The 24,232-nt window shown below is 43.6% G+C and overlaps 1 protein-coding gene across 9 annotated transcripts in view; it reads right to left on the reverse strand.

The window, feature by feature from the left end:
* Positions 1–24,232, reverse strand: part of phf21ab (PHD finger protein 21Ab) — a 41,066-nt gene that overhangs the window by 5,712 nt on the left and 11,122 nt on the right. For 6 of the 9 annotated variants that reach the window (XM_040132342.1, XM_040132339.1, XM_040132343.1 and 3 more), the window contains exons 5-15: positions 21,735–21,767; positions 21,477–21,542; positions 14,300–14,452; positions 13,604–13,840; positions 12,271–12,366; positions 10,178–10,519; positions 5,890–6,003; positions 5,742–5,793; positions 5,554–5,633; positions 3,954–4,014; positions 355–461 (exon numbers count right to left, since the gene is read on the reverse strand). In XM_040132342.1, the coding sequence (XP_039988276.1) occupies positions 355–461; positions 3,954–4,014; positions 5,554–5,633; positions 5,742–5,793; positions 5,890–6,003; positions 10,178–10,519; positions 12,271–12,366; positions 13,604–13,840; positions 14,300–14,452; positions 21,477–21,542; positions 21,735–21,767 (1,341 nt within the window). The remainder of the gene's footprint in view (positions 1–354; positions 462–3,953; positions 4,015–5,553; positions 5,634–5,741; positions 5,794–5,889; positions 6,004–10,177; positions 10,520–12,270; positions 12,367–13,603; positions 13,841–14,299; positions 14,453–21,476; positions 21,543–21,734; positions 21,768–24,232) is intronic. The other 3 variants (XM_040132337.1, XM_040132345.1, XM_040132344.1) reach the window with 3 other exon arrangements.

Raw genomic sequence — 24,232 nt, forward strand, 5'->3', positions numbered from 1 at the left:
CGTGATCTGGTTTGGTTTAGTTTACAGTTGGCCTCGTTTTGATGTCTAATGGACATGGTGTGTTAATTTACTGAGCCCACAGAAAAGTTACTTGACATTTGGGGGTTAGGATGTGTTCTGAGTAGTAGTTATTAATAGATGCTCTGGGCTACAGGACACTGTTCACTTTGTAAGGCTGAATCAAAGTAAAAATCAACTGATGACTGATGATTATCACATGGACACAACAAACTAATGGACGTGTTTGTGGAGGTCTTGGGGTGCAAATGACTGACAGAGCTATTGGGCCAATAGGACTGTGTGTGACGGGGTGTCCAACCCTCTGAACTGTCCGTCTCCCCCATCGTTACTTACATCCCCAGAGCTGGGGCTGGGCAGGGGGAGGGGATGGACGGGGCTGGAGGGGGAGGTCGGGGTGAGGCTGCCCAGCTCCGGGACGCTGCTGTATTTGGGTGGGCGACCTGGGTGAAATGAGACAGACAACAAAGACGGAAAACAAAGAAAAAAAGAAAGATGGAGAGGGGGGAAAAAAACAAAAACAAACAGTCTGTATGACATACCTTGGAAAGGGAGTCTTCGTTGGCTAGCATGAGACAGGGGAGCGGTAAGGGAGGAAGAGGAGGAAGAGGAGGAGTCAGAAGCACAGACAGCAGTGTTAGTGCAGGAGACTGGCTCCATGCAAGCTGAAGCCGAGCACGAGTAAAAACCTACTGCAGTCGTCTATGAAGCGCACCACAAATGGACTCGTGTCAGATGTTAACGCACCTCGGGTTTCACTTATTATGGGCTGTCGCCAGCATTTTAGAGACACTGAGGCCAAGCCTTCCCGAGTGCACCCCCCCCCCTCCATTTTACCATACTGGCCAGAATGTAGCACGACCCCGTTTCCTGGTTTTGGAAAAATAGTCCAGTGGGTAAAGTCTTCTCCAGGGTTTCTGCAGGTTCACCAAATTAAATGTAAGACTTTTTTTAATGCCACATAGAAGGAGATTTAGTGCCTGCTACACGTCAAAGACCGAAGGAGGAACCAGCGGTGACGGCACGGCCTAGTATCATTTGTCATCATGTCACATTTTTTCACTACTTTCCAGCAGGATACAACAATAATTCCTAATGATGCGATAGATATTCCGACCTGGAACCGGATGAGCGGCAGAAAACGGAAGGAAGGATTCACCAATTAAATAAGTTAATGGAGGTTTTAGTTAAGATCTGGAGCTTTCCACTGTGAGCTGATGATCTTCCTCCTGCAGCAGCAGCAGTGACAGTGTTTGACTGAACCGCCTCCTGCAGCTCAGTCACTGTCAGTGTGGAGGTGACAGACGCAATGTAATACCTATAACCTAATGAAACTGTCTACAGCAGCAACTGACAAGATTCAACATTTTACATTTTGCACTTTTTGATCACTTCTAAAGCTTCTATGATAAAAGTGAATTCAGTGCTTTTGAAGACTTTTCAAGACCCTGTTTCTCTCTTTGCACGAGGCACTTCCATAAAGCAGGACACAAATCCCACACTTGTGCAACAGACCTCTGAAGTGGTCGGAATGATTTTCTCTGGATGTTTTTTTTTCAATTTTCATTCTTTCTGATCTGCTCATCATAATATTCTGCGATAGCTCTATTTCTTGGCTGTTTAAGAGATGATTTGATCTGTAGTCAAGATGCCGAGAGACACTTTCAGCCGGTTTTCGCATGTCAGGAGCCAGCGCGCTCCGTCAGAACCGCTTGTTTAACAGTCGACCAGCTTCAGAAACCCCGACCCCACACCTCTCCGACGTTGGATTAGAGGGGGCCTGTGTCTGACCATTTCTGTAACTTTCTGACACACTCTGACATCACACCCAGCTCACTCAGTGATTGGTTGACTGTGTGAGAAAGTCGGCGGGGTCTGAACTTTTCTCTCAGCTCTTTTTTTTCTTTTGATACACACCTGTTTCTGTCACTTTTCACGTGAACGACTGAGGACAACACTCTGAATCTCTTCAGGAGAGACCGTCTGAACAAGTGAGAAGTTGTCTCCATATTTAAACCACATCACGTCTCCCCCCAAAGTCCCGGATGAAGTACAGAAGACATGACCTCAGTGTGCTCGACGGTAGCTCCGGCCCTTTGTTGACATCCACATGCTCCATTAAGGCTACTGATGTGCTAAAATCTGACACTGTGAGTTACATTTTCAATTTTTTGCCTCTTCTCTCGAAAAGACTTAAAAGTCAAATGGAGGTTGTGCAGGAATTAATCAGTGTTACATGTTAAACCTCTCAGATTAGTCATTAAAATGGGGATAACACAGGAAGTGGAAGCTCCTGCAAATCAATTTTAGTATTTTGAGGTGTGATATTATAAAAGCCAATTCACGTTAGTCGTGTTATTCCCTACAGCCGTGTTACCATTCGTACAAATCACCACCATTTTATTCTGTTCTTTCCCATATTCTCAAATCGACTTCAAACATCTGACCAATCAGAGCGGCAAAAGAAAACCAGAGAAACTTCTGATGTACCGAAGTAAAAATATAAAACTGCAGGAAAAGGAAAAGACACAACTCATTTAAAAACCTCATTCATACCATTAACTTGTGATGTTGAACAGATGTTTCAGGAGTTAAATCCCGAGGACCCACGTACTTCTGCCTCAGCTAATGTCAACTAGATTTCAACCATTTCAACAGAGAAAACATCAGGTGTGAATGTTGAGCCAGATGTACACTTCTTCATCGAGGTGGTCCAGAGGAGAAAAACAGCCATCACTGTGTTGTTCAGCAACTAATGATTATTTTCATATCCATTAAAAAGCTGATTACTTTTAGATGTAATGATTAATCCATAAAATGTCAAAAATAGTGATGTGCACAAGCCGGTCACACTTCAAAAGCAGGTACGAGTATGTTTACACGGATTTCTACTGGTAGGTTTAATCTAACAGAGCAGCGTTCTGATCCAAAATGTTTGTCAGGGACGTGAACTATTAAATGATTATCTTGCTTAATGTTCTTTCAATTGAATAATCAATTAATCAACAAATTGTTTGTTGTAGCACCAACAAAACTAACAAAAACAAATATCGGGAGGTTTGATTTTATTCCAGAAACCGTAAAACTCGTGAAGGACTTATGGTTTCTCAAGGTCTGTCTTTTAATCTTTACAGCTTCTGTATTTTAAGATTGTTTTTGTGAGTGTGAATGAATTGTTTGCGTGTTTTTATGCTGCATTAAAAACCGCCCCCCTGGAATCAGATGAAGTATTTGGAATTCCCCTGAACATATGGATGGATGTGTTGTGCGTTATCAGAAATCATGTTTACCTTCTTTCATTCACTTTGTGAAACCGACCGCTTTGCTAGTTCACAAAATATAAATCTGGATTACTGAAAAAGAAAAGATTACACTGAGGTTCAGCCTTTCTTCGACCTGATCTCTGTCGTCTTCATTATCTTCAGTCTCTACTGGCAAAAATGAAAACGTAGGAGAAATACGAGCAGCCCAGACTGAAATATCACATTCCTTGTTGCATCTCCAATCTCTGATGTGGATTTTCATTTTTGAGGTGGTTCCTTTCAGCTCTCTGACAAACAAGTATAAATCTGGCTTTAGACATCAAACCTGACTGAAGCGACAGGAAACAGAAAGCAGCAGCAGGAGAGAAGACTTGTTTTACAGTTATTAGTACAGAGCAAGAGATGAATCTCTATTCTACTGCTGTCTACTCTTCTGAGTCTCCACCAGCGTTAACCTTTTCTCATCTCCGCTCTGTTTTCGACCCTATTTACTATTTTCTGTCACACTGCGCTGTTTCGTGTCAATCTCTACCTAATTCTGTTCTCGTGAATCTTTCTCAGTCTCTGTTCTACTAAATCTGAACCAGTCTCTACTGATTCTGTACCAGCCTCTACTCTGTTTCTACCCGTTTACGGGCGTCTTTGACCTGTAGACCGGTATTTCATACGCACCTCTCTTCCTGGTCCCCTGGTGCAGAGGGCTGTTCAGGTAACTCACTGCGCTCTTTTTCCTCTGAAAGAAAAATGGAAAAAAACGCGTTAATGAGGTATTAGTGTGATGTAGTAATTCATTGTTGTTTTGTTTGAAATCACACACTCCTGCAAACTCCAGACTTGACAAGTGGTGAGCTGGAAAATATGCGGGTGAAGTTCAAATCCCAACTGGAAAACTCTAGGAAGTACTGTGTTATTAAAATGCAGACACACTCTGACATCAAACTGAAGGCGTTTTTGGAGAAACGTGACGAAACTAATCGCAGGAAACACGCTTTGTTCTTTCTTCTGGGTTCATCATTTTGCTGAATCAACACAAATCGGTTCTGTAGAGATTGAGGCAAACGGAGGGACCTGAGTGTATGTTCCCATATAAACAAATCTCTCCAGGACAGACAGTTCATCCCGATGAACTTTTGTGGTTCATGACATTTCAGAAAACCACTTTCCGCTGTTAATTTCGTTAATGAAAACTATGACGCAAAATATTCCATGACGACCTTTTTTTGACGATGTAAACGAGACTAAAACTAAATAAGAGAAACCTTTGATACCGAGAACCACGACGAAATGAAATTTACGTTTTCATCAATTAGTAAAAACTAAACGATAATGTGAGAGATGGACGACTGACACATCTTATTCAACAACGTGCATCTGTGGAATCAGACACTGTAGCTCCTGGTCAGTGAAACGGTTTCCTCTGCTGTTCAGAAAGCAATTTTCCTGCTTGACATGATTTGTGAGGTCACAGTGACCTTGACCTTTGACCTTTCACCACCATATTCTAATCATTCAGTCCTCGAGTCCAAGTGAACATTTGCGCCAAATGCGAAGAAATCCCCTCAAGGCGTTCCTGAGATATCACGTTCAGGAGAACGGGACGGACGGACGGACGGACGACCCCGTAAAAAGAGAAGCCGACCAAATATGATCAAAACTCACACGGACTTCTGGACCCAGGGAAACACTACATCTAAAAGCAGCAGACCAAAGGCACATAAGCACAGATTCCTGTTTGGCCAGTCAAGGTCTAAAAATCTTGGGAACTAAATCATTTGTTTAAGTTTGATCGTATAGTTTTTACTTAACAACTGTGAAATACGTACATTTTACTACTGTAAATGCTTGAAAATTACTGGACAAACTGAACAAACCACCCACAGTCTCGGGCCAAAATACACTTCAGCATTTTACATTTGGTTCTATTGTAATTTCTCTTCTTTATATTTCACTTTTTCTGATTCCATTTTTTACTTGTATTCTGCCTTTTTTTTTTAGCGCGGCCTCAAGACTAATCCACTCTGCATTTCATTGCACCTGTGGCAAATAAAACCACTTCATTGATCAAGTGACAAATAAAACCACTGAATCTTTAATCTCTTTTTTATGCTTCTTGTCTGTAATGGCTTGGTTTTGGAAAATGGATGTGAGAAAATATCAGGATATTGAGGAATAACTTTAAAGTTGACAACACTTCTGGAATTGAGGGTTGGAAACAAAGACACCGAGCATGGACATGTTTGAAAATGTAATTTTCTGTGGTCGGTGCGCGTACCTCAGGTTCAAACACGGCTCCGCTGTACACCGGGTTGGCCGTCGTTCTCCTCTTTCGCTCCTGTCTTTTGCTCTGAATTTCTGCAAATTAAAACATCGATGTTTTAATGCAGAGACGTGCACGTGCATGGCAGCAGAAATATGAAGAGAGAGAGGCAGGACCCTCCAGTTGTCCAAGCAATCACTCACCCTCCAAGTGGTCGTGTGTTACAAGCCCCAAAGACACCATGAAGGCCAGTTTCTACGGGGGAAAAATAAAAACAGTTTTATTACCAGAACCGGTCGGTGACGACATACCGGACCCGTCACGTGTCAGTCCTCTGCCGGCAGTTCATACCTCTGGGTTCTCCTCTTTCTTGGGTCTGGGAGCTGGAGACAACGGAGGAGTGGAGGAGGAGGGGAGGCTGACAACGGCCTTCTGCTCAGCTGCACCTCCTGATTTAACAGTCTGCTGAGGGGCAGGTGGAGGAGGGAGGACGAGAAGAAGACAATGGCAGCTCTAAGTATGGAGAACTTACAATATTCAAATCAGAGACAAATTGCAGGGGGCATCCAGCACTCTGCAATCATCCCTGAGCCGTTATTTTCAATTCATTTTAGCTAAAACTTCAAACGCGCGTTTGGTATTTGTCATAAGAGGATGACGTCTCTTTGCCGTACGAGTTTTCTGAGTTCAAGTCCTGGAAAAGAGGATTTCATTCTCCTCTCTCGCCAAAACGACAGGATTGATTCGAAGACGTCATCATTCCTCAGGAGTATCACCACAGGCTGCACAGAACACTATGGCGCGTTTTGTATGACTGTTAGGATGAATTGCGTGTGACCGGGGAAAGAGTCGCACGTGTACCTGTACATTTCATCTGTTTGACAACCTCTTAGGTGGAACCCCTCAGTGTAAAATGACATTCATATCAAATTATCTATATCCTCGTTGATTTTGTCAAACCAAGAGTCCAAAACCCGAAGATATTCAGTTTCCAATGATATAAAACAGAGACAAGCGAAACCAGCAAATGATTTTGTTGATTATGAAAATAGTTGCTGATTCATTTCCTGTTCAGTTAACTCAATTAAATCAAGCAATTCTCAGCTCTCAGGACAATCCAAAAGACAACGATACTAAGTTTATTACTACGTAAGAGAAAGACAACCTGCACTTCACGTCATTTAAGAAGCCGGAACGAGGCAGCGTTTAAGCTTTAATTTCATGCTACTTTATGCTTCTACTCCACTTCTATGTCAAATACTGTACGTTTTGCTGCTCTGCATTTATCTGACAGCTGGACTTATTTTTTCAAACAAAACATATGAGGAGCTTATAAAATGAGTTGCCTTGTTGTAGATTAAACTGCCCATCAGCATATAAAATTAGAGCAGTAATCATTCGTAAATTCATTGGTAAGTCAAAAACTAAAACTACCAAAAATACTAGAACTGCAAAAACACCCAACATTTCATGGCTCCAGCTTTTCCTCATCTTAATCACAGTAAACTGAATAATTTTGAGGTTTGGACAAAACAAACATTGTGAAGGATCCACGTTGGGCTCTGGGTGACGGCATTTCTCTCTATTTTCTTACATTTGACAAACCAAACAATCTAAAGATCAATCAAGAAAATAATCAGCAGATTAATCCATTTTGGAAATAATCAATGTTACGGTCCTATATAAAAAAAGTTAAAAATGACTGCACATGCACCTCAACCAACTATGTTAAAATGCCACTCACACATTAATCCATGGGTAATAATGATCTGATGATATAACATATAATAGTGTAACAGTCATAGGGTTTTTTTTCTGCATTGAGTATTTTTCAATACTTTTAAGGACGTTTCCCTGACTTCTACTCATGACTTTTACTTCTCGGGGAGTATTTTTACAGAGTTGTGGTGGTACTTTTACTTAAGTAAAGGATCTGGATACCTCCCCCACCACTGTTTCTCTCTATCAATACTCTAATCTGTTAATCGACCTGTCGTTTCAACTTTAAACCCAGCCTTGCTGGAGATCAAACAAAGACTCCAGGGCCTAACTGGGTTCATCAAGCCTTCAGTTTCCACCTCATAGCTGCCCCTGAGAGCTGGGCGGCTGTGGCTCAGGGGGTAGAGCAGGTCGTCCACTAACCAGAAGGTCGGTGGTTCGATCCCCGGCTCCTCCAGCCTGCATGCCAAGGTGTCCTTGGGACGACCATGAACCCCAAATTGCCCCTGATGTGTGTGTTTGTGTGTGTGTAGAAAGCGCCATATGTATAGAAAAGAGCAGCAGTGTAAAGCGCGTTGAGTGGTTGCTAAGACTAGAAAAGAGCAGCCATTGATCCTTTACCATCCCGTCATCACACAGTATTAACTCGGTGCGTTACAGTTAATACAGTAAAAGACAAGTGGCCATGACAAACATCTCCCAGCGGGGGACTTACAACCACCCGACGTCATCCATCCACTGCCGTCTTCACCCTCTTTAGTTTGACTATGAGAAACAAGTTGAGCGGGTCTTGACGGATGAAACCCACACCGTCCTGGGTATAATCACAAAACCCTGTGCTCTGTCTGATTTCTCTCCTGCTCTCAGGAAAACTGAAATTCCCGTCCTAGTTTTATGAATCGAGCTCAGGGACTTTTTTCTCTGAACGTCCTGAACTCTTGTCTTTCGTTGTAAAGAAAGACAAAACTCAAGACTCAGGCCTGCAGCCAACATTTTATCCATTAAACCAAAAAAGATGTAGAGCTAAATCTGCTACCCAGGCCTGCGACTAATGATTGTTTCCATTATTGATTACTCTTGACAATGACTGATCTATTTGTTTATAAAATACCAGAAAATAGTGAAAAAAATGCCTGGTGCAATTTCATAAAACCCTTGGTGACGTCTTCATGTTCCTTTAAAAAGGTTCCTATTGTTTTATTTTTCATTCATTTTAATGTCTTGATGCTGTTTTCCTCTTTTTTAACGTTTTCAATCGACCGTGTAAAGGACTTTGAGTTGCCTTTGTGTTTACAAATAAACCTGTTTTGCCTCCTTATTGTCCGACCAACACTCAAAAACCCAAAGATAGTCACTTTCTTATCGTGTATCACGCAGAAAAGCTTCAAATCCTCTCAGGTTTAAAAGCTGCGACCTACAAACGTTGACATTTTTGTTTAAAAAAAATGACAGAAGCGATCATTAATTCGAGTAGTTGCTGATTTCTTTTCCACTGATCAACTAATTAATTGACTGACGAGTCTTGGCAGCTCTACTGCTCCCTGTATAAACATGTGAATAACATGGCCTTGGCCGGCGCGGCGCTGGATGACGCTTCAGCTGGAGAGCTGTTACATTTTCACTGATTAGCTGGTGTCAGGAGCAGAGACAAAGGAGCTTGTTATCGGCACTCAGAGGAGCTCTCTCCACTCTACTCCCACTGTAGACGTGGTGGCACATTTTAAACGTCTACTCACATCAGACTGAATTTTAATGACTGCACCAGTAGAGAAAAGAGTTGCTGAGGTTGGTGACCTTGTCGGTTTGTTTCTTCTTGTCATCAAACCCCCTTGTGCAGACTCAAACCAACGCTGACTGTCTCCTACTAACGAGCGCTGTGATACACGGAGCATTCAGAAAGTTTTCAGACCCCTTCACCTTTTTCAGTTTGTTAGGTTGCAGCTTATTCTAAAATCATTTAAATGTATTTTTCCTCTCATCAATCTACACTCAATGACTCATAATGACAAAGCCAAAACAGAATGTTAGAAATTTTTGCTAATTTATTAAAAAGAAAAAAGTGAAATATCACATTGACAGCTCGGGTGCCTCCCATTTTTACGTGATCATCTTGGAGATGTTCCTGCACCTTGACTGAAGTCCACCTGTGGTAAATTCAGTTGATCGGACATGATTCTGACGGGCACACACGTCTATATACCGTCTCAAGGCCGACAGTGCATATCAGAGCAAAAACCCAGCCACTGAAGGTTCCCAGGAGAACAGCGGCCTCCATGATTCTTGTGGTATTTCAGTTTTTCCTTTTTAATGAATTTGCAAAAAATTCTAATTAATGTCCTATTAATGTTGATTCTGTCAGTAAAAGAACAAAACGAAACTCGTCTGTTGTCTGGACTCGACCAAAGATTGTTTATGAGGGAAGAAGCATCACCCTGTAACAACTGTACAATCAGTGTTTTTGTAGTTCCAAACAAATCTAACAGAGCGAGACGTCTTCTAAAACCATCAGCTGATCTCATGTCAGTTTCAGGAGCCAAATTCCCCTGTTAAGGTTTCACCGTAAAGACCGTACAGCGACGGGTTGTATGTTTTAGTCAGTGCTTTGTGGGAGCGATTTGGATTCGAGTTATTTGAGCTCTATGTTAATGTTTTGGTAAAAATAAAAAATCTGTTATGCTGCCTATTTATAAAGTGCCGATTTATTCAGTTATTACACAAAGGGTACGACCAAAATTGTACTGGTTACGCTGACAAGAGCGTGTACTGAGCTAATGTGTGATTTTGGTAAAAAGCAGTATCAGACTGGATCCCAGTCCACTGCTATTAAAGGTTTAAAAACACCTGGACATCCTTAATAATGAAGTTCTACTTTGTACAGTGTTGTACCCAAACAGACACAGTACTCAGGTAGTACTCTTACCTTGGGCTCAGCGGTCAGACTGCTAATCTGGATCGGCTGGGCAGGAGTCGGGGTGGGGATGGGGGTGGGGTTGGGTGCCTGGGCGGGGCTCGCGAGGCGGGTGGGTGTGGCAGAGACGGGCGTGGTGATGACGATGCCCGTCAGCGGGGTGGAGCCGGTCTTACTGCAGGGCTGTCCGTTCACGATGCGGACCTGGTGGATGGGAGCCGCCGAGGGCAGCGAGGACGACAGCTTTGTGGCCAACATGACGGGCCTCTGGAGCAGCTGGGGGGCCGCCATCATGGGTGGGGGAGGGGCCGGGGCAATGGGGATGTTGGTGGGTGTGGCCGGCTTGGGCCTGACCTGGTGACAACAGACAGCCAATCACAAAACAACACCAAGACGACCCGACACTGCTGAGTGACGCCACTGTGGAGCTCTGCCTCAGCCAGACTGAGCCTACTGCTAATAACAATACTGCTACTACTACTACTACTACTGCTACTACTACTACTACTGCTACTACTGCTGCTACTACTACTACTATTACTGCTGCTGCTACAACTACTACTGCTACTACTACTACTACTACTGCTGCTGCTGCTACTACTACTACTATTACTGCTGCTGCTACTACTATTACTATTACTGCTGCTACTACTATTACTATTACTGCTGCTGCTACTACTATTACTATTACTGCTGCTGCTACTACTACTACTATTACTGCTGCTACTACTACTACTACTGCTACTACTACTGCTATTTACTGCTACTGCTGCTACTACTACTTTTACTGCTGCTACTACTACTTTTACTGCTGCTACTACTACTAATGCTACTGCTGCTGCTACTACTACTACTTTTACTGCTGCTGCTACTACTACTTTTACTGCTGCTGCTACTACTACTTTTACTGCTGCTACTACTACTACTGCTGCTACTACTACTACTGCTACTGCTACTACTACTACTACTGCTACTGCCACTACCGCTACTGCTACTAGTAATACTACTACTACTACTACTGGGGGTAGGGGTCGGGGCACACAGGTATATTAATGGCCGCCAAAGTACTTTTGGTGGCACATTAAAGCGGAATTTTTTTTTTAAATTTTTCGATCGAGGCAATCCGCTATCGATTAACTATTGGAGAGTCTCCCATCGCTCTGCCTGTCTGCTATAGTGAGAAGGGTCTACAGACAGTCACACATGCTCTGCAGAGAAACACAGAGCGAGAGACGTTCTCTGGTCTTACTTTGGAAGACACGGACGTGGTGGATATTTTACAAGCACAGACCAGGTTGTGTTATCGGTCTTTTTGCTCACGCTGTTGATCTTACACTTAGCATAACCGCTCAAACTGCCATGTGTACTATTACTACAAGTCTTGTTGCACTTCATTTACCTCATATTGTCATTCTGTTTCTCCACACTGTGATTTCACTATTTTGATTTCAATCTATTCTGTTGGGTTTGGGTTGAGTTTTTTCAGAATCGAGGCACTAAGGGTGTTACGTGTCGTATAAAACTGTGAAGCCATGTACGGTAAATTTGTGATCTGTGATTTAATGCGAAAACTAACTTGACTACTAATACTTGTACTGCTACTGCTGTTTGGTATTACCAACACTAGAACCACTGCTACTTGTACTACTCTCAAACCAGCCAGAGTTCCCAGTGGCATCACTCAGCACAGGTAAATATCAGCAACATCTTTCCACTTAAAGGGTTAAAACACACCAACAGCCAGGAACACAAAAAACCAAGAAGCTGCAGGAAAACAAGCTCTCACCACAGAAGGTAAACACACACACACTCACACTCACACTCACACTCACACACACACACACACACACATACACAGGCAGGAAACCTTTAAAAAAAACCTGTTCACAGGTCAGTTGGAAAATTAAAAAAAGCACAACGAGAGGAGAAAAGATGAGTAGAGGCAGCACAGAGCAAACAATGTTTTAGTGCCACGGAGCAAGGCATGAGTGTTTGCTTTGGTGCACTCCTGCCCTCTGCTGGAGAGTGAGCGAGTCACCTCAGGTGGGCCACACACACTGATCTGAGGGGGTTAGGGTTTGGAGGCGGGTCTTACAGGGACGCACCTGTGGCTGAAAGGTGGGTCGAGGCGTCAGTCTAGGAGGAGGGACAAACTGAGGAACTTTGATTGGCTGGGCGGTGGTGGTGGTGGTGGCCTGCACCTGAGACAAAACCACAGCAGATTGTGGATCTGTTCTGCTGTTACACTGACATGTCTGCTGATATTTGACTGACATGTCTGCTGCTATTAGTTTACATCTCCAGTATGTACAGGACAGGTTCTGTTCTGGCTTTGACAGCTCTATCAGCCAGTAACAGCACTTAACCAAACGTTTGTGCACAACAACAGAGGCTGGGAGAAAATTGCAAACCTTGCATCTCTTCTGCTTCAGATTATGCACATGTACTTTGCCAACAACACACACTTGAACGGCCAAACATGAACATCTTTGTGTTTTGAAGATGTTTAAAACATTTACTAAGCTAGCCGCTGTCTCTAAAATTACTGCCAGCCTGCCAGCCAGCTGTAGCTCCTTCATCTGGCTGTCAGCTGATAGCGACGGGGACACTAATTATTGCGAGAAAAGTGCGAGATTTCCGATAATATTTCGTACGGTGTCCCGAGTATTTCGTCTGTACGGATCCACTGTGTCATGGAGTGGATTCAGACAGCCTCTCCAGCATTGACTAAATAGAGATTAAATGCAGCTTTTGACCAACAGTAGTGCCTAAAAAGTGTGGTCTTCTCAGACGTGAGCCTCTGTGCTGTCAGGGTAGTTATCTTGACGACTAGAGTACATTTCTTCAGCCAGCTGCCATTGTCACATTGTCACATAACGTCAGACTGTGCTGTCAACCTGTGCTTTAATTAAGCCTGTAAGGATTTGGTTCTAGTGACTAAATCACACACGCTTTGAACTGGTGAATCTTACATTAGGATCACGACACAACAGGTGCAACGGCCTCTCGCAGACTTTAAATGAGTTAATTCATCAATTTATCCCTGAATTCCACCCAACGATATCACTGAAATAAAAAGGATACATCAACAGCATTAGCCCTAGACTTTTACTAGTCCTCCGGGCCGCTCACGGCCTCTGTTGTTTTACACAAAAATGTGGCTACGTGAGATTAACTGGACCCACAGGACTGTATGGCTGCTACAGGGCCACCACTCACACCACAGCCTGCTCGAGCACTTGCCATGTGATTACAGACACATCCTTCACTTAGAGCAGGGACACTTTTTAATTCTCTAAAACCCCACAGGTCTACAGACTGCTGTCAAAATGCTCGTCTACATTCAGTAGCTCTCCCCAGCTCTACAGATCACAACACCGATCGCCGATCGAGGCGACGACGCGCGACCGTACGGCGGCGTGAACCGGAGGGTCTTACCACCATGGCGTTCTTGGATACCAGTCGCACGGGCTCCGAGCTCTGATTGGTCAGCTTGCTGGCCACCTGCAGGTTGATGGGCGCGTTCTGCGAGTCGGGTTTGGTGATAGCTGTGGTTACCATAGCGACAGTGGGCGGGCGTTGCGGCAGGACGGAGCCGGGCAGGGCCGGCGCGGCGGCGGCTTTCAGCACCAGAGGTAGAGTCTTCGTGGTGAGGACCGGCGTGACCGTCAGCGTCTGTTGAGGGAGAATTTGACCCATGAGACGGAGCGGGGTGGGGGGCTCTGGATAAATGTGATGACATCATTAAACATCTGGATCAATAATCAGGTCGGGTGAGCGGACCATGTTCCACATTACCCATGCTTCTCTCTTTGGAAGGTCATGTGTTACCAAGCTGACAGTAGTTCTGTCAGTTGGTTCGGTTTGTTCCACAACAGTTACACCCGCACCTACGTGATAACTAGACCACCAGCTACGGCGTCACTTCTTTTTGTCACTTTCTCTGAGTTGAGTATGTTGTTTCTCTCTTTTTTCTGCGATGAGCAGGTTCTGGAAATCTTTTGGTATTTCAAAGTACATTCTATTCTCATGAACAATCGCCTGCATAAAGCACAACAAAGTAATTCTCTAAGTGTAAAACTTAGGCTATAAAATGCGTGTGTGTGTGTGTGTGTGTGTGTGCGCGCTTCCTACCTGCTGCAGTCCTCCAGGTATCTGCTGGCTCTGCAGCAGGCCGGCAGGCTTGATTTCGCCGCCTACTGGAGGAGTTTGGACCTGCAGCTGCAGCTTGGCCTCTGGCTCTTGCTTCACCAGCAGCTCCTTCCTCAGCTGCTCCACCACCTTTTTCTGAGGGAGGAGAGGAAAGAGGAGGAGGTGAAACAAAAAGGAACTAAGACTAAAGCTTGTTCACAAGAGCAGCAGGATTTCTGCGGCAGAACAGTTTTTGTTTTCATCTCAAACGTTTGCCTGTCATCCATGTCTAATCGATTTTGGAAGAAAACAGCGGAGAGGAGGAGTATTTCTGCTGCTTTCTGCTCTCCTCATGTACAGTCTGGTATCTTTCTCCTTTTTTGTAAATTTACAACACGTGTATATAAATACACCGGGGGACTAGTAGGACAAAAGAAAACTAAATAGAAATAATTTAATAAAAACCTTGCAAAGCCTACAGGTGTTACATGTTCAAACAGCTTTTCCTTAGTACATCCGGCTATAGATGAAATGTGTTGTTTCAAACAAATCTGCTGTGGTTCTCCATCTCTTCTCAGATGACAAGTCTGACCTTTGACCTTTTGCTATCTGTTGTTCAAACTCTTTATCCTGTGCAGGGTCATGGATGAGCTTACGCCTAACCCAGCGTGCGCTGTCCAAAGTCCCTGGACGGGACGTCAGCCTAACACAAAGACAATCATATAACATATTTAGGGCCGCGACTAACGATTCTTTCCATTATCAATACATCTGCCAATTATTTTCTTGAGTAATAGATTGTTTTGGTCATCAAATGTCAGAAAATAGTGCAAAATTCAATTCAGTATCATGTACAACAAAGAAAAGCGTAAAATTCTCACATTTGAGAAGCTGGAGCCAGTGAATATTTTAATGTGTTCCCATAAAAAAACAACTGAAACGATCATTCAAATATGGAACCATCAAATGGAACCAACATTTTTGTTAAATGCAAACACCCAGACTGTAAAGTGACTTAAATGATTAATCATCTAACAAAATACTTGCCAATTATTTTTATTTTGATCGACTAGTTGATTTAATCAAGCAACTGTTGTAGCTCTTATGAACATGTCATAAGAAAAACATTGCGTCTAAAAACACAACCAGTGATGCAAACATGACACTCCCCACAACAGATTTAGACTTCCTGCTCAACCAGTCAGAATCAGAGGATAAACCACAGGAAGTGAGGCTGTTGTTATTCAAAATATTATTATTTCTGACTTCGCTCGTCTGTCTGTGGCTCTCAGCTCTCAGCCCATTGGTTCCTGCTGGAGACGTAACTCTTTAAAAACACGTGACGTATACAGTGGGTATGTGTGATGTGTCTCAAAAAAGGCTCGGTAATTTTCCTAAAACAGCTGCTCACTGTAGTTAAACAAACGGGAGGAAACGGTGCCTTTGTCGGGGACTATTTTCAGCCGCGGATTAATCCACATTTGGTGCTGTAGTGAGTATCTGGGGCAGCAGGACGGTGTGTGTGTGGGACTGAGTCATAATAAAGTACAGTGTGTGTGTGTTCATGAAGGAACATGTCACCCAGAGCAACAGTGTGACTCACTGATGTGTTTCAATAGTTTCTGTATCTGGCTCAGAGGAACCAGATACATCACAGTATCTGTCAGTGGGAGACGGTCAGAGTTGGTTGGAGTCTAAACAAGAAGAAGAATTGAGAATATCACCAATCAGCTTTAAACTCTTTGTGCTGCTGCGGGAGTCGTTAAAATTTCAAGTGTGTAAATATTTAAAATCCATTATTATTTATTTGTTATGCTTTCAAATGTTCCGTCAAAATATGACACCACTTTCTAAACTGCCTGGTGTGTCCTTAACTGAGTCTAATGCATTTTCATTCAGCAATAAATAACCTTCATTTTTATTCTGTGACTTTTATTTTGGCAGGTCAGGTGCATGTTGTGGAAGCTGATGTACTACTGCGGTAAGCCCAGTCCCTCCTGTTTCTACGCGAATACCTGCCCGTACACTGCAGCACTGACAAATCTATATTTTGAAGGCTTCCATGATGAGAACTGCTCCTCAGAACTGCCGCATCAGCCGTTTTTAAAAGACAAACATAAAGTTGGGGAGGAAGCAGGACTGGGCGCCCGACACATCCACAGTCGGAGATAGTTATCAGCGATTCTTCTGTAAAGGTCAATAAACAATAACTGTTGCAGCTGTAACTCTCAGCCCTGCTACAGTCACTGCTCCGATCTGCTACACACCACACTACTGACTGATTATGAGACCGGAGAGATAATAACAAGCAGAAACAGGAACCGCAGTTCACACTGTAATGTAGAACACGGAGGCAGAAGGTCACACCGACAATCAGCACGCGCGCACACGCACGCACAGCTGGCACCGATGTATGAATTCACAATCAAAAGATAAAACCCATCTGTTGCTTAGCAACACTTGATTCTCAAGCAGCAACTTAATGCAGTGACACACGATCATAAAGAGGCCTGAGGAGAAAAACCAGGCTGAAAAGTGCCCGGCTCCGCTTTCAGAGAGCAGTTTGACCTGCAGCCTGCAGTTAATAACATGCACAACTTTATCTGCTCATAACTGCTGCTGAGGGACCTTTTATCATGCAGGATTAGTCTGCTGACTCCCTAACTGCTCTTATCAACTAGTGTTTTTAAAGGTGCGGTTCACCCAAATCACAAAAAACCCCCCCAAAAAAAACAAATAAAGAAAAAACCCACGTTTCCTGTTTAACCTCTGGCAGTATCTCGCCATGCAGGTAATTTAAGTTTTATTTGCACAGGTTTGAGACAGAGTGACCTCCGAGATTTGTTCGCAGTCCCGATACAGTTTGGTCTGCAGAGCTCAAAGGACTGAAAATCACGTTTGAAAAACTAAGCAGGAGTGTTTTTAAGGGAAACCTGTTGGAAACTGTTTTCGCCAGAATATGTCCAAAGTGAGGTGTGTGACTTTTCTACGTTACCAGGAAATTATTTCAGGGGAGAGACGTTGATTGTTAGTTTGAAATGTCATTTTTCAACATTGCGAGCAACACGAGCTAAATGTTACCCCCCTCTCTATTGTTAAACAGCACCAGGCTTCAGTGGAAAAATATGATGATTTGGTGACACGGGTGAACTGACCCTTCCGCAAATTTCCCCTCACATAAAATTAGAACTACTATTTGGAACTGCAGTCCCATAGGATGTATAATGCTGTTACGGATTCAGTGCAGTGAGTTACGCTGCGAGATGTTCTTTTAGCCTGTATTTGTTCACATCTAGTCAACCTGTCCCGTTAAAAGCTGCTGAACCAGCTGTGACCAGCTCCTGTTCTCAGCGTAGCCGTGGACGTACAGACAACTGTCGCTGGGTCACTGTGACACCGAAGGAAACCTAAAAACAGGAAGATTCTGAATGAAGTTCTGCAGGTATATGGAGCATCTTTATTCCATGTTTTCTAAGAGGATTTGCGAACATTTGCGAATGAAGTCCTGAAGTGTAAGTCCCACTGAATCTAAAAATAAGTGTTTCAGGTCTGTGTGTTCAGATTCGACTGGGAGTCAGGACTCTGGGAGGGAGGATGAGTTTCAAGAATCAGACGCTAAAGGTTTTAAAGTGCCTTCCTCTATGATCTGTGTCACAGTTACTGCTGCTGCTTTAACTGCTGACAAACTACAATAACTACCTTCCTGTCCTTTTTAATACCTGCATGCATCTGTCCCTTTCACCTCACACTGTTTCTGACTCCCATCTCTCTCTCTCCAAACCCGCTGCCCTAGGGTATCCGTATCTCTGCCCTGACTACTCCAGCACTGCACCAGTACATATTCAAATTTGTAAAGAGATAAATGGCTCTTTGAATTATATCAACAGACTGTTAGAAGCACATAACTTCCTCGAGCGGAAGTGTTGCGGTTAAACAGTCCGCAGGTATCTGGCCAGTTGAAACTTGTCCCCAGAGAAATATCTCTAAGGCCTCATTTACATTTCCCGGCACCAAGTTTCAGCATGTCCTCCGGGAAGTATTTCACCTCCTTCACCTTTGCACATTTGTGGAGAAAGAACGCGGTCACAATCGCACTGCGTTTGGTCGCAGGAAAAACGGACAATCTGATGGAGATTTCGGCGCTTGGACTACATCTAAATGTTCGGCAACGACCGTTTACTTTCAGCTGGATGACACGCACATCATTTTTCCTGCCGGTGAACAGTCACTACACTAAAGGCGAGTCCCAGTTGAGGGCGGAAGCAAACAAGTCGCCATCAGTGTACGTAGCCCCTCGCATTTAAAACTGCACAATAATACTGTGATGTATGCGATGGTTTCACCTCTTACGCGCTTTTGCCACAAACCCTGTAGAACCATGTTGAACAAAGTCGGTGCATGTTGAAATTATGGTCACTGAAAAACCATTCATATAAAAAGGTTGTAATCCGAAGCACTTGGTTTTCATTTAGTCCAGTTTTCAGAGATGACTAAACTTCCCTTACACCTGCAAATGAACAACACATTTACAATGATAATCAATTATGAAAATTGCTGCAGTTTAATTTACTGTCGATCAACTTATCGATTGATAAACATTTATAATTTCAGCTGTAATTTTGCTGTTTGTTCTCATGAGTAGCCTGGACACGTTACAGTTTTCATCACCACATGTAGGCTGTGTGTCATTTACAAACATTACGGTGGAGAAATTCAAGTTATATGAATGACTTTGTTAACTATTAGTTTGTGCGTACGTGAAATGCCACAAATCCGGTACGCTGGTATTTACCACCTTATTAGTCCTGTAATTCCCACTTCCTCCCGGTGCGGTGGACCACCAAGGAGTACCACAAGGTCTGAGTGAAGAGCTGTTAGCAGCTTGGACTTGTTGAGGTTTTAAGTGACAGATTTCGAGAGTGACTGCTGTAGGGATGGGAGCACCTCCCTGGCAGAAAGCCCTACAGGCCAAGAGCCACGTTTGCAGGCGTGTGACCGTAGACTCACGGCTTCTCCCTAGCCTGTGGTCAGTCTGAGAAAGATCTGCCTCAAACAAAATGAAAGGCGCTGCATTGATCCGGGGGTGGAGGGGTGGTTCCTACAGGTACTTAAAATTAAATACTAACCACAAAGTCCAGTTTGAATTATACATCCACAGATTTAAAGGCTTATCAGACCCTGTGCAGCAGTTTCTACTCATATGAGAGGGGTGTTTCGAGTCTGAAAAGGTATTACTGTTGTAATCATCTTTTCCTCCCTTTCAAAGCTTAGACTTGGTCAGAACAATGCTGCAAGATAAACTCTTGGAGGCTTTCTGCTCTGCCAACACAGTGCTCTTAACGAAACGCATGAGGAGGCCGCTTTTTTTTGACGCAGCACTATTATCTGTCAGACCACTGCTTTGTTTGACAAGAAACAGTCCCAGCACATATCTCTAAAACCACAAACCGTCACATTATTACATTTCTGTTGGTGCACAGATTAAACGTATGAGGTGTAGCGTGTTAATCTGTGAGCTTTAGAGGTGCTGGCAGGTGACAGAGCCAGGTTAGCTGCTTCCCCCTGTTTCCAGTCTATAGGCTAAGCTAAGCTATCCATGTCCCGACTCCTGCTCTGTACTGACACACACCAGATTGAAGTCTCAGAAAGAACGCAAATAAGAATTTCCAAATACGCAGAACTATTCCTTTACGATTTGAGCCCTGAATCTGCTGCCAACCCTCCATAATTCTGCTTCACGTTTTGACTCTTCTTCTTCAGAGAAACATCAGAGCTGCAGGCGACTGCGAGCAGCACTGCTGAGTCAAAAACTACAGCTAACTTTTCATCATTGTAACTCCAGTAACTCAGTGATCAAGGCATCCAACCATTACCACTATTCTCTCCTGCTTTCATTTGCATGTTAACATCAGCAGACAGGAGCAGACAGACAGAGAGCGCAGTGTGAGTGTAGTCTGGTTTTTGCACTGATGTCTGAAAACACCTTGGAATTGTTTGCCATTATGTAAGCAGTCTGGGTTCACAAAAACAAACTCGGCTTTCTATTTTTACCGATAATCTGCCAAACGTATTCCGAGCAAACTTCAAAACAACATTCAGAGACGAACACTTCCAGCCGTACACCTTATAAAACACATTAGTGTTTAAAAGCTTGAAAAGGCTCTCGTTCCTATTCTACAACTAGCTGTTCTAATTCTACACTTATCTCAAAGCAGCACGTACAAAGAGTTTTACAGCCAGACATGAAAACAAATACAGACAATATGCAGGCAGGAGATAAAAATAGGAGGCATGCTGAAAGTGGTTAAAAATAAAAACACGAGACAAAAAAACCTGGGCAACAACAAAAGATCTGGAAAGTGTCTTCAGAAGTGATAAAAGAAGGATGTCTGGATTGACTGGATGTCTGAACACGAGCACTGTGTTTAACCGGTTAAGCTCAGTGCCTCATAGAAGAAAGGCTCTTTCCATGTCAATGCCCATATGTACATTAAAAGCACTATTTCTCGCTCTAACTGTTGCTTCTGTCCCTACTGACCACAAACACTTCGTATCCCTTCTTACAGCTGTTCCACCGCAAGTGGTGGGGACAAGATCAACAGTCCTCCTGTGTAAAAATCAGGGTTTCTGCAGAGGTCATTAAATTCACACTGAACAAGTTTTGGACAAGACCCAAAGACATTCAGTTTCAATATCTCAAAGGACTGGCAGAATGAGATTCGACTTGAGGGCTTGTCGGATGAAGACTTGAATCATCGACACTTAGGGGCAGCCCCAGAGGACACCCTGTTGAAGCAAGCGTAGCTACGCCAGTGACGCGGCTTTCCAACGTGGAAGCATGAGAAACGGAGATCTGTCATCGCGCCCTGCAAACAATCGTGCTGTCAAGTCGCGGTGCAGAGCTCCTCCGCCGTCCTGCTCCTCCGTAGCGCCAAAAAACTCTGCTGCCTGACAGCAGCCTTGGATTCTGCTCCCTCCCTCGCTCTGGATTTGACGTCGTCATTGTGTGTCGCACAATGAAATCCGAGTGTCCGGACTGAGACGAAACTTAAGAAATCCAATGATGTGGATATGCTAAAACTCTGATTTGGGCTGGCAGTCTGAACAAGGCCTTAGAGAAACACCCTGAAAACCAGCGGTGTGTGTGTGTGTGTGTGTGTAACATGGTGAAATAATGTACCTGCTTCTCACTGAGTGCCGTGATCTTCGCTTGAAGTTCGTGGAGCTGCTTCTTCAGATCTGCATTCTGAAAACAAGAGCCAGTTAGTTTGAGCCGAACCAAAACCCTGTGAACCTCTGAAGCGTTTTCATGCATCGGTCTGTTGAGATGAGGAACGCGATCCTTTGATTTAAACTGGCGTAAACTCACTGTGGTGTCCATGGGAATGTACAGTCATGAATACAACTCTGATTAAACATAAACATCCGCTGGGTTTACCTGAGGGTCCTGCTTCATCTGGGCAACCAGTTTCTGTAGAAGACAAAGAGAGTCAGAAAAATACAAATACCAGTGACACCTATTGGTCACCACTAAGAACTACAACCAGATGACTGCACTTGTTTAGTCAGGAAGCAAAACAACACTCGTCTAATGGGCAGAATCACTTTCAGATTATAAAACACACGCTCCTTAGGTATCTATTTCAAAATCAGAATGAATTAATGCATTTGTAGGCGAAATAACACACGTTTTTCGTCAGACCAGAAAGAAAATGTGTTGCAGGCCAACATGCTCATGAAGGGGTAAAGAGGATCAGAAGGGACTGGACGGAGATGCTGTATCAGAGCAGAGCGTCAGTGTCCATCTCCAGGACTCAGCTCAGACCGCTCCAGTCGAGGCGATCTGGCTGATTAACCTCCGTAGTCTGGTCACTGTTTAATATCGCGTCCACCGACAACCTGACATGTGGAGATTGAATACAGTGGCCAGTGACAGCGCATTGGTCTGAAGGCTGGGTTCTGCCTCCAGGAGGCTGAGCAGTAAGACAGGCTAGTCTCGAAGGGTCTTGTTGTCCGGTGGTGCTGATGGGACGTTAGCGGTCGTCGCCTACGTGTTGGGGAGCCCACACTGTGTACTGAGAGTTTTCTCTCTATCCTGTACTGGAAACACCTGCCGCCGACTCTGGTCATGTGACCTTTAAAGTGAAGCGGCGAGAAGATGGCGGCCTGCATTCAGACATGTACTTTGGTGTGTGAGGACTCACACCTGATCAAATCACTTTATCTGACATCATTGTGAACAGCTCAGCTTGAATCTCTACTTGTTAAGAATTTAAAGTGTTTTCATTTAATTACTTTGACGATCACAGATTATTTATTTACATTTTTCCACGTGCAATCGTATCCACCCATTTACTAAAATTCCGCAAAAATGACCAAACAAAACAAAACCCGTAATATGACCAACTACATGCAACTGATGACCCTAATTATCCCGTCTAAGCCTCTTGACCTCATGACTACCCCAGCTAAACTTCTCAAACTAGAAAGTATCCCCAAACCTCAACTGAAGCTCTCCACTCCAACTAAACACAGTAAGTCTGAATGCACTGCTCTGCAGCGGGTCAACATCCACAGCAAACGGAGCACCTGTTCCGCTCGGCCACATTTATGTAACATGTTTCAGGGTGGTTTTTCTCCCACATTTTTGTGTTTTACAAGCAGCTTTGCAGCTCGTTGGGACGGCAAGAGATGTTTTGTGGCTGCCCTTAAACAAAGCAACCTTTTGTCGCTTCTGACTTTCTCCGTGATCGATCATTCACACTGCGAAGCTGTTGTCGTCATAAAGCTGTATTTATGTTTGTTAGACGGCATCGCAGTCATGAAATGATGATGTGATCAGCTCAGCGGCTTGTGAACGATTATTAAACTAGAAGTATTTATGAGCCGCAATTAAATCACTAGTGTCGGTGTCTGACAGCAGAAACAGAGAAACCTGTAAAGGACAACAGCTATACTGAGTTCGGCAGCGTTAAAACACAGTGAAGGTGATTACAGAGCAGGAGGAGTCTCTCTCTCTCTCTCTCTCTCTCTATAACCACAAACAAGAAAAACAAGTTATTAGTTCATTTTTTTTCACCTGCTAATAAAAACGGCGATTTATGTACATTCACAAAAGAGCTTCATGCTTCACAGATGCAAACCGCTGCGGCACAAATAGACCTGCGGTATAAAGACAGCCGAGTGGAGGAAAGAGCCACGAGTGAGGCGCTCAGGTCACAGAGGGGGTTGACTCCGCAGTGTTATACAGTAATCTGATGGAGGTTGATCGGGTTTCAAAACAAGAGGGAAAGTTAAGTAAACATCTACGTCTCACACTGGGATCTGTAGGCTTACGCGGAAAAGTTTCACTTGTACGTTCATTACATAAATATGTGCGGCATTTATTCGTACACAGAAGTTTGGGCATATTCCATATTTAGTAGATTTTGAAGTGAAAAGGAGTAAAAACAGCTCCTGCAACAAACACACATTAAAAACCCGCCTTTCTTCAACCATGACTTAGTACGGAGCCAAAACTTTTTCACACTTCACAATTACCGTTTCCTTTTTCTCTATTTTTAAATTCATGGTATAAAAAGTAACAGAGCATCGACATTTGAAGAAAAAGGCTCATATTCAATGTCTGTTTACTGCAGGAGTTGGATTCACTTCGTTTCGCTTCAAAAATCTACTCATCTGGATTTGCACACCACTGTAATGTATATCATTTGAATACTTCAGTAAACATATTAACACATTGATATCAAAACAGATTGATGACATTGTTGTGTGAAAATCATCATTAATTTCAACCCCTACTCCTTGGTGTATTAAAGCTGTCACACGCAACACAGAATACTGAATTAAAACTAAAATAAATGCGTGCAGTGGGAACTAACTCAGCTTTTCTGAACGGACTAAGTCTCCTAACCCAGTAACCCAGCTTCCTGGAAT

This window comes from Xiphias gladius, chromosome 8, assembly GCF_016859285.1.
Source record: "Xiphias gladius isolate SHS-SW01 ecotype Sanya breed wild chromosome 8, ASM1685928v1, whole genome shotgun sequence".
NCBI lineage: Eukaryota > Metazoa > Chordata > Actinopteri > Istiophoriformes > Xiphiidae > Xiphias > Xiphias gladius.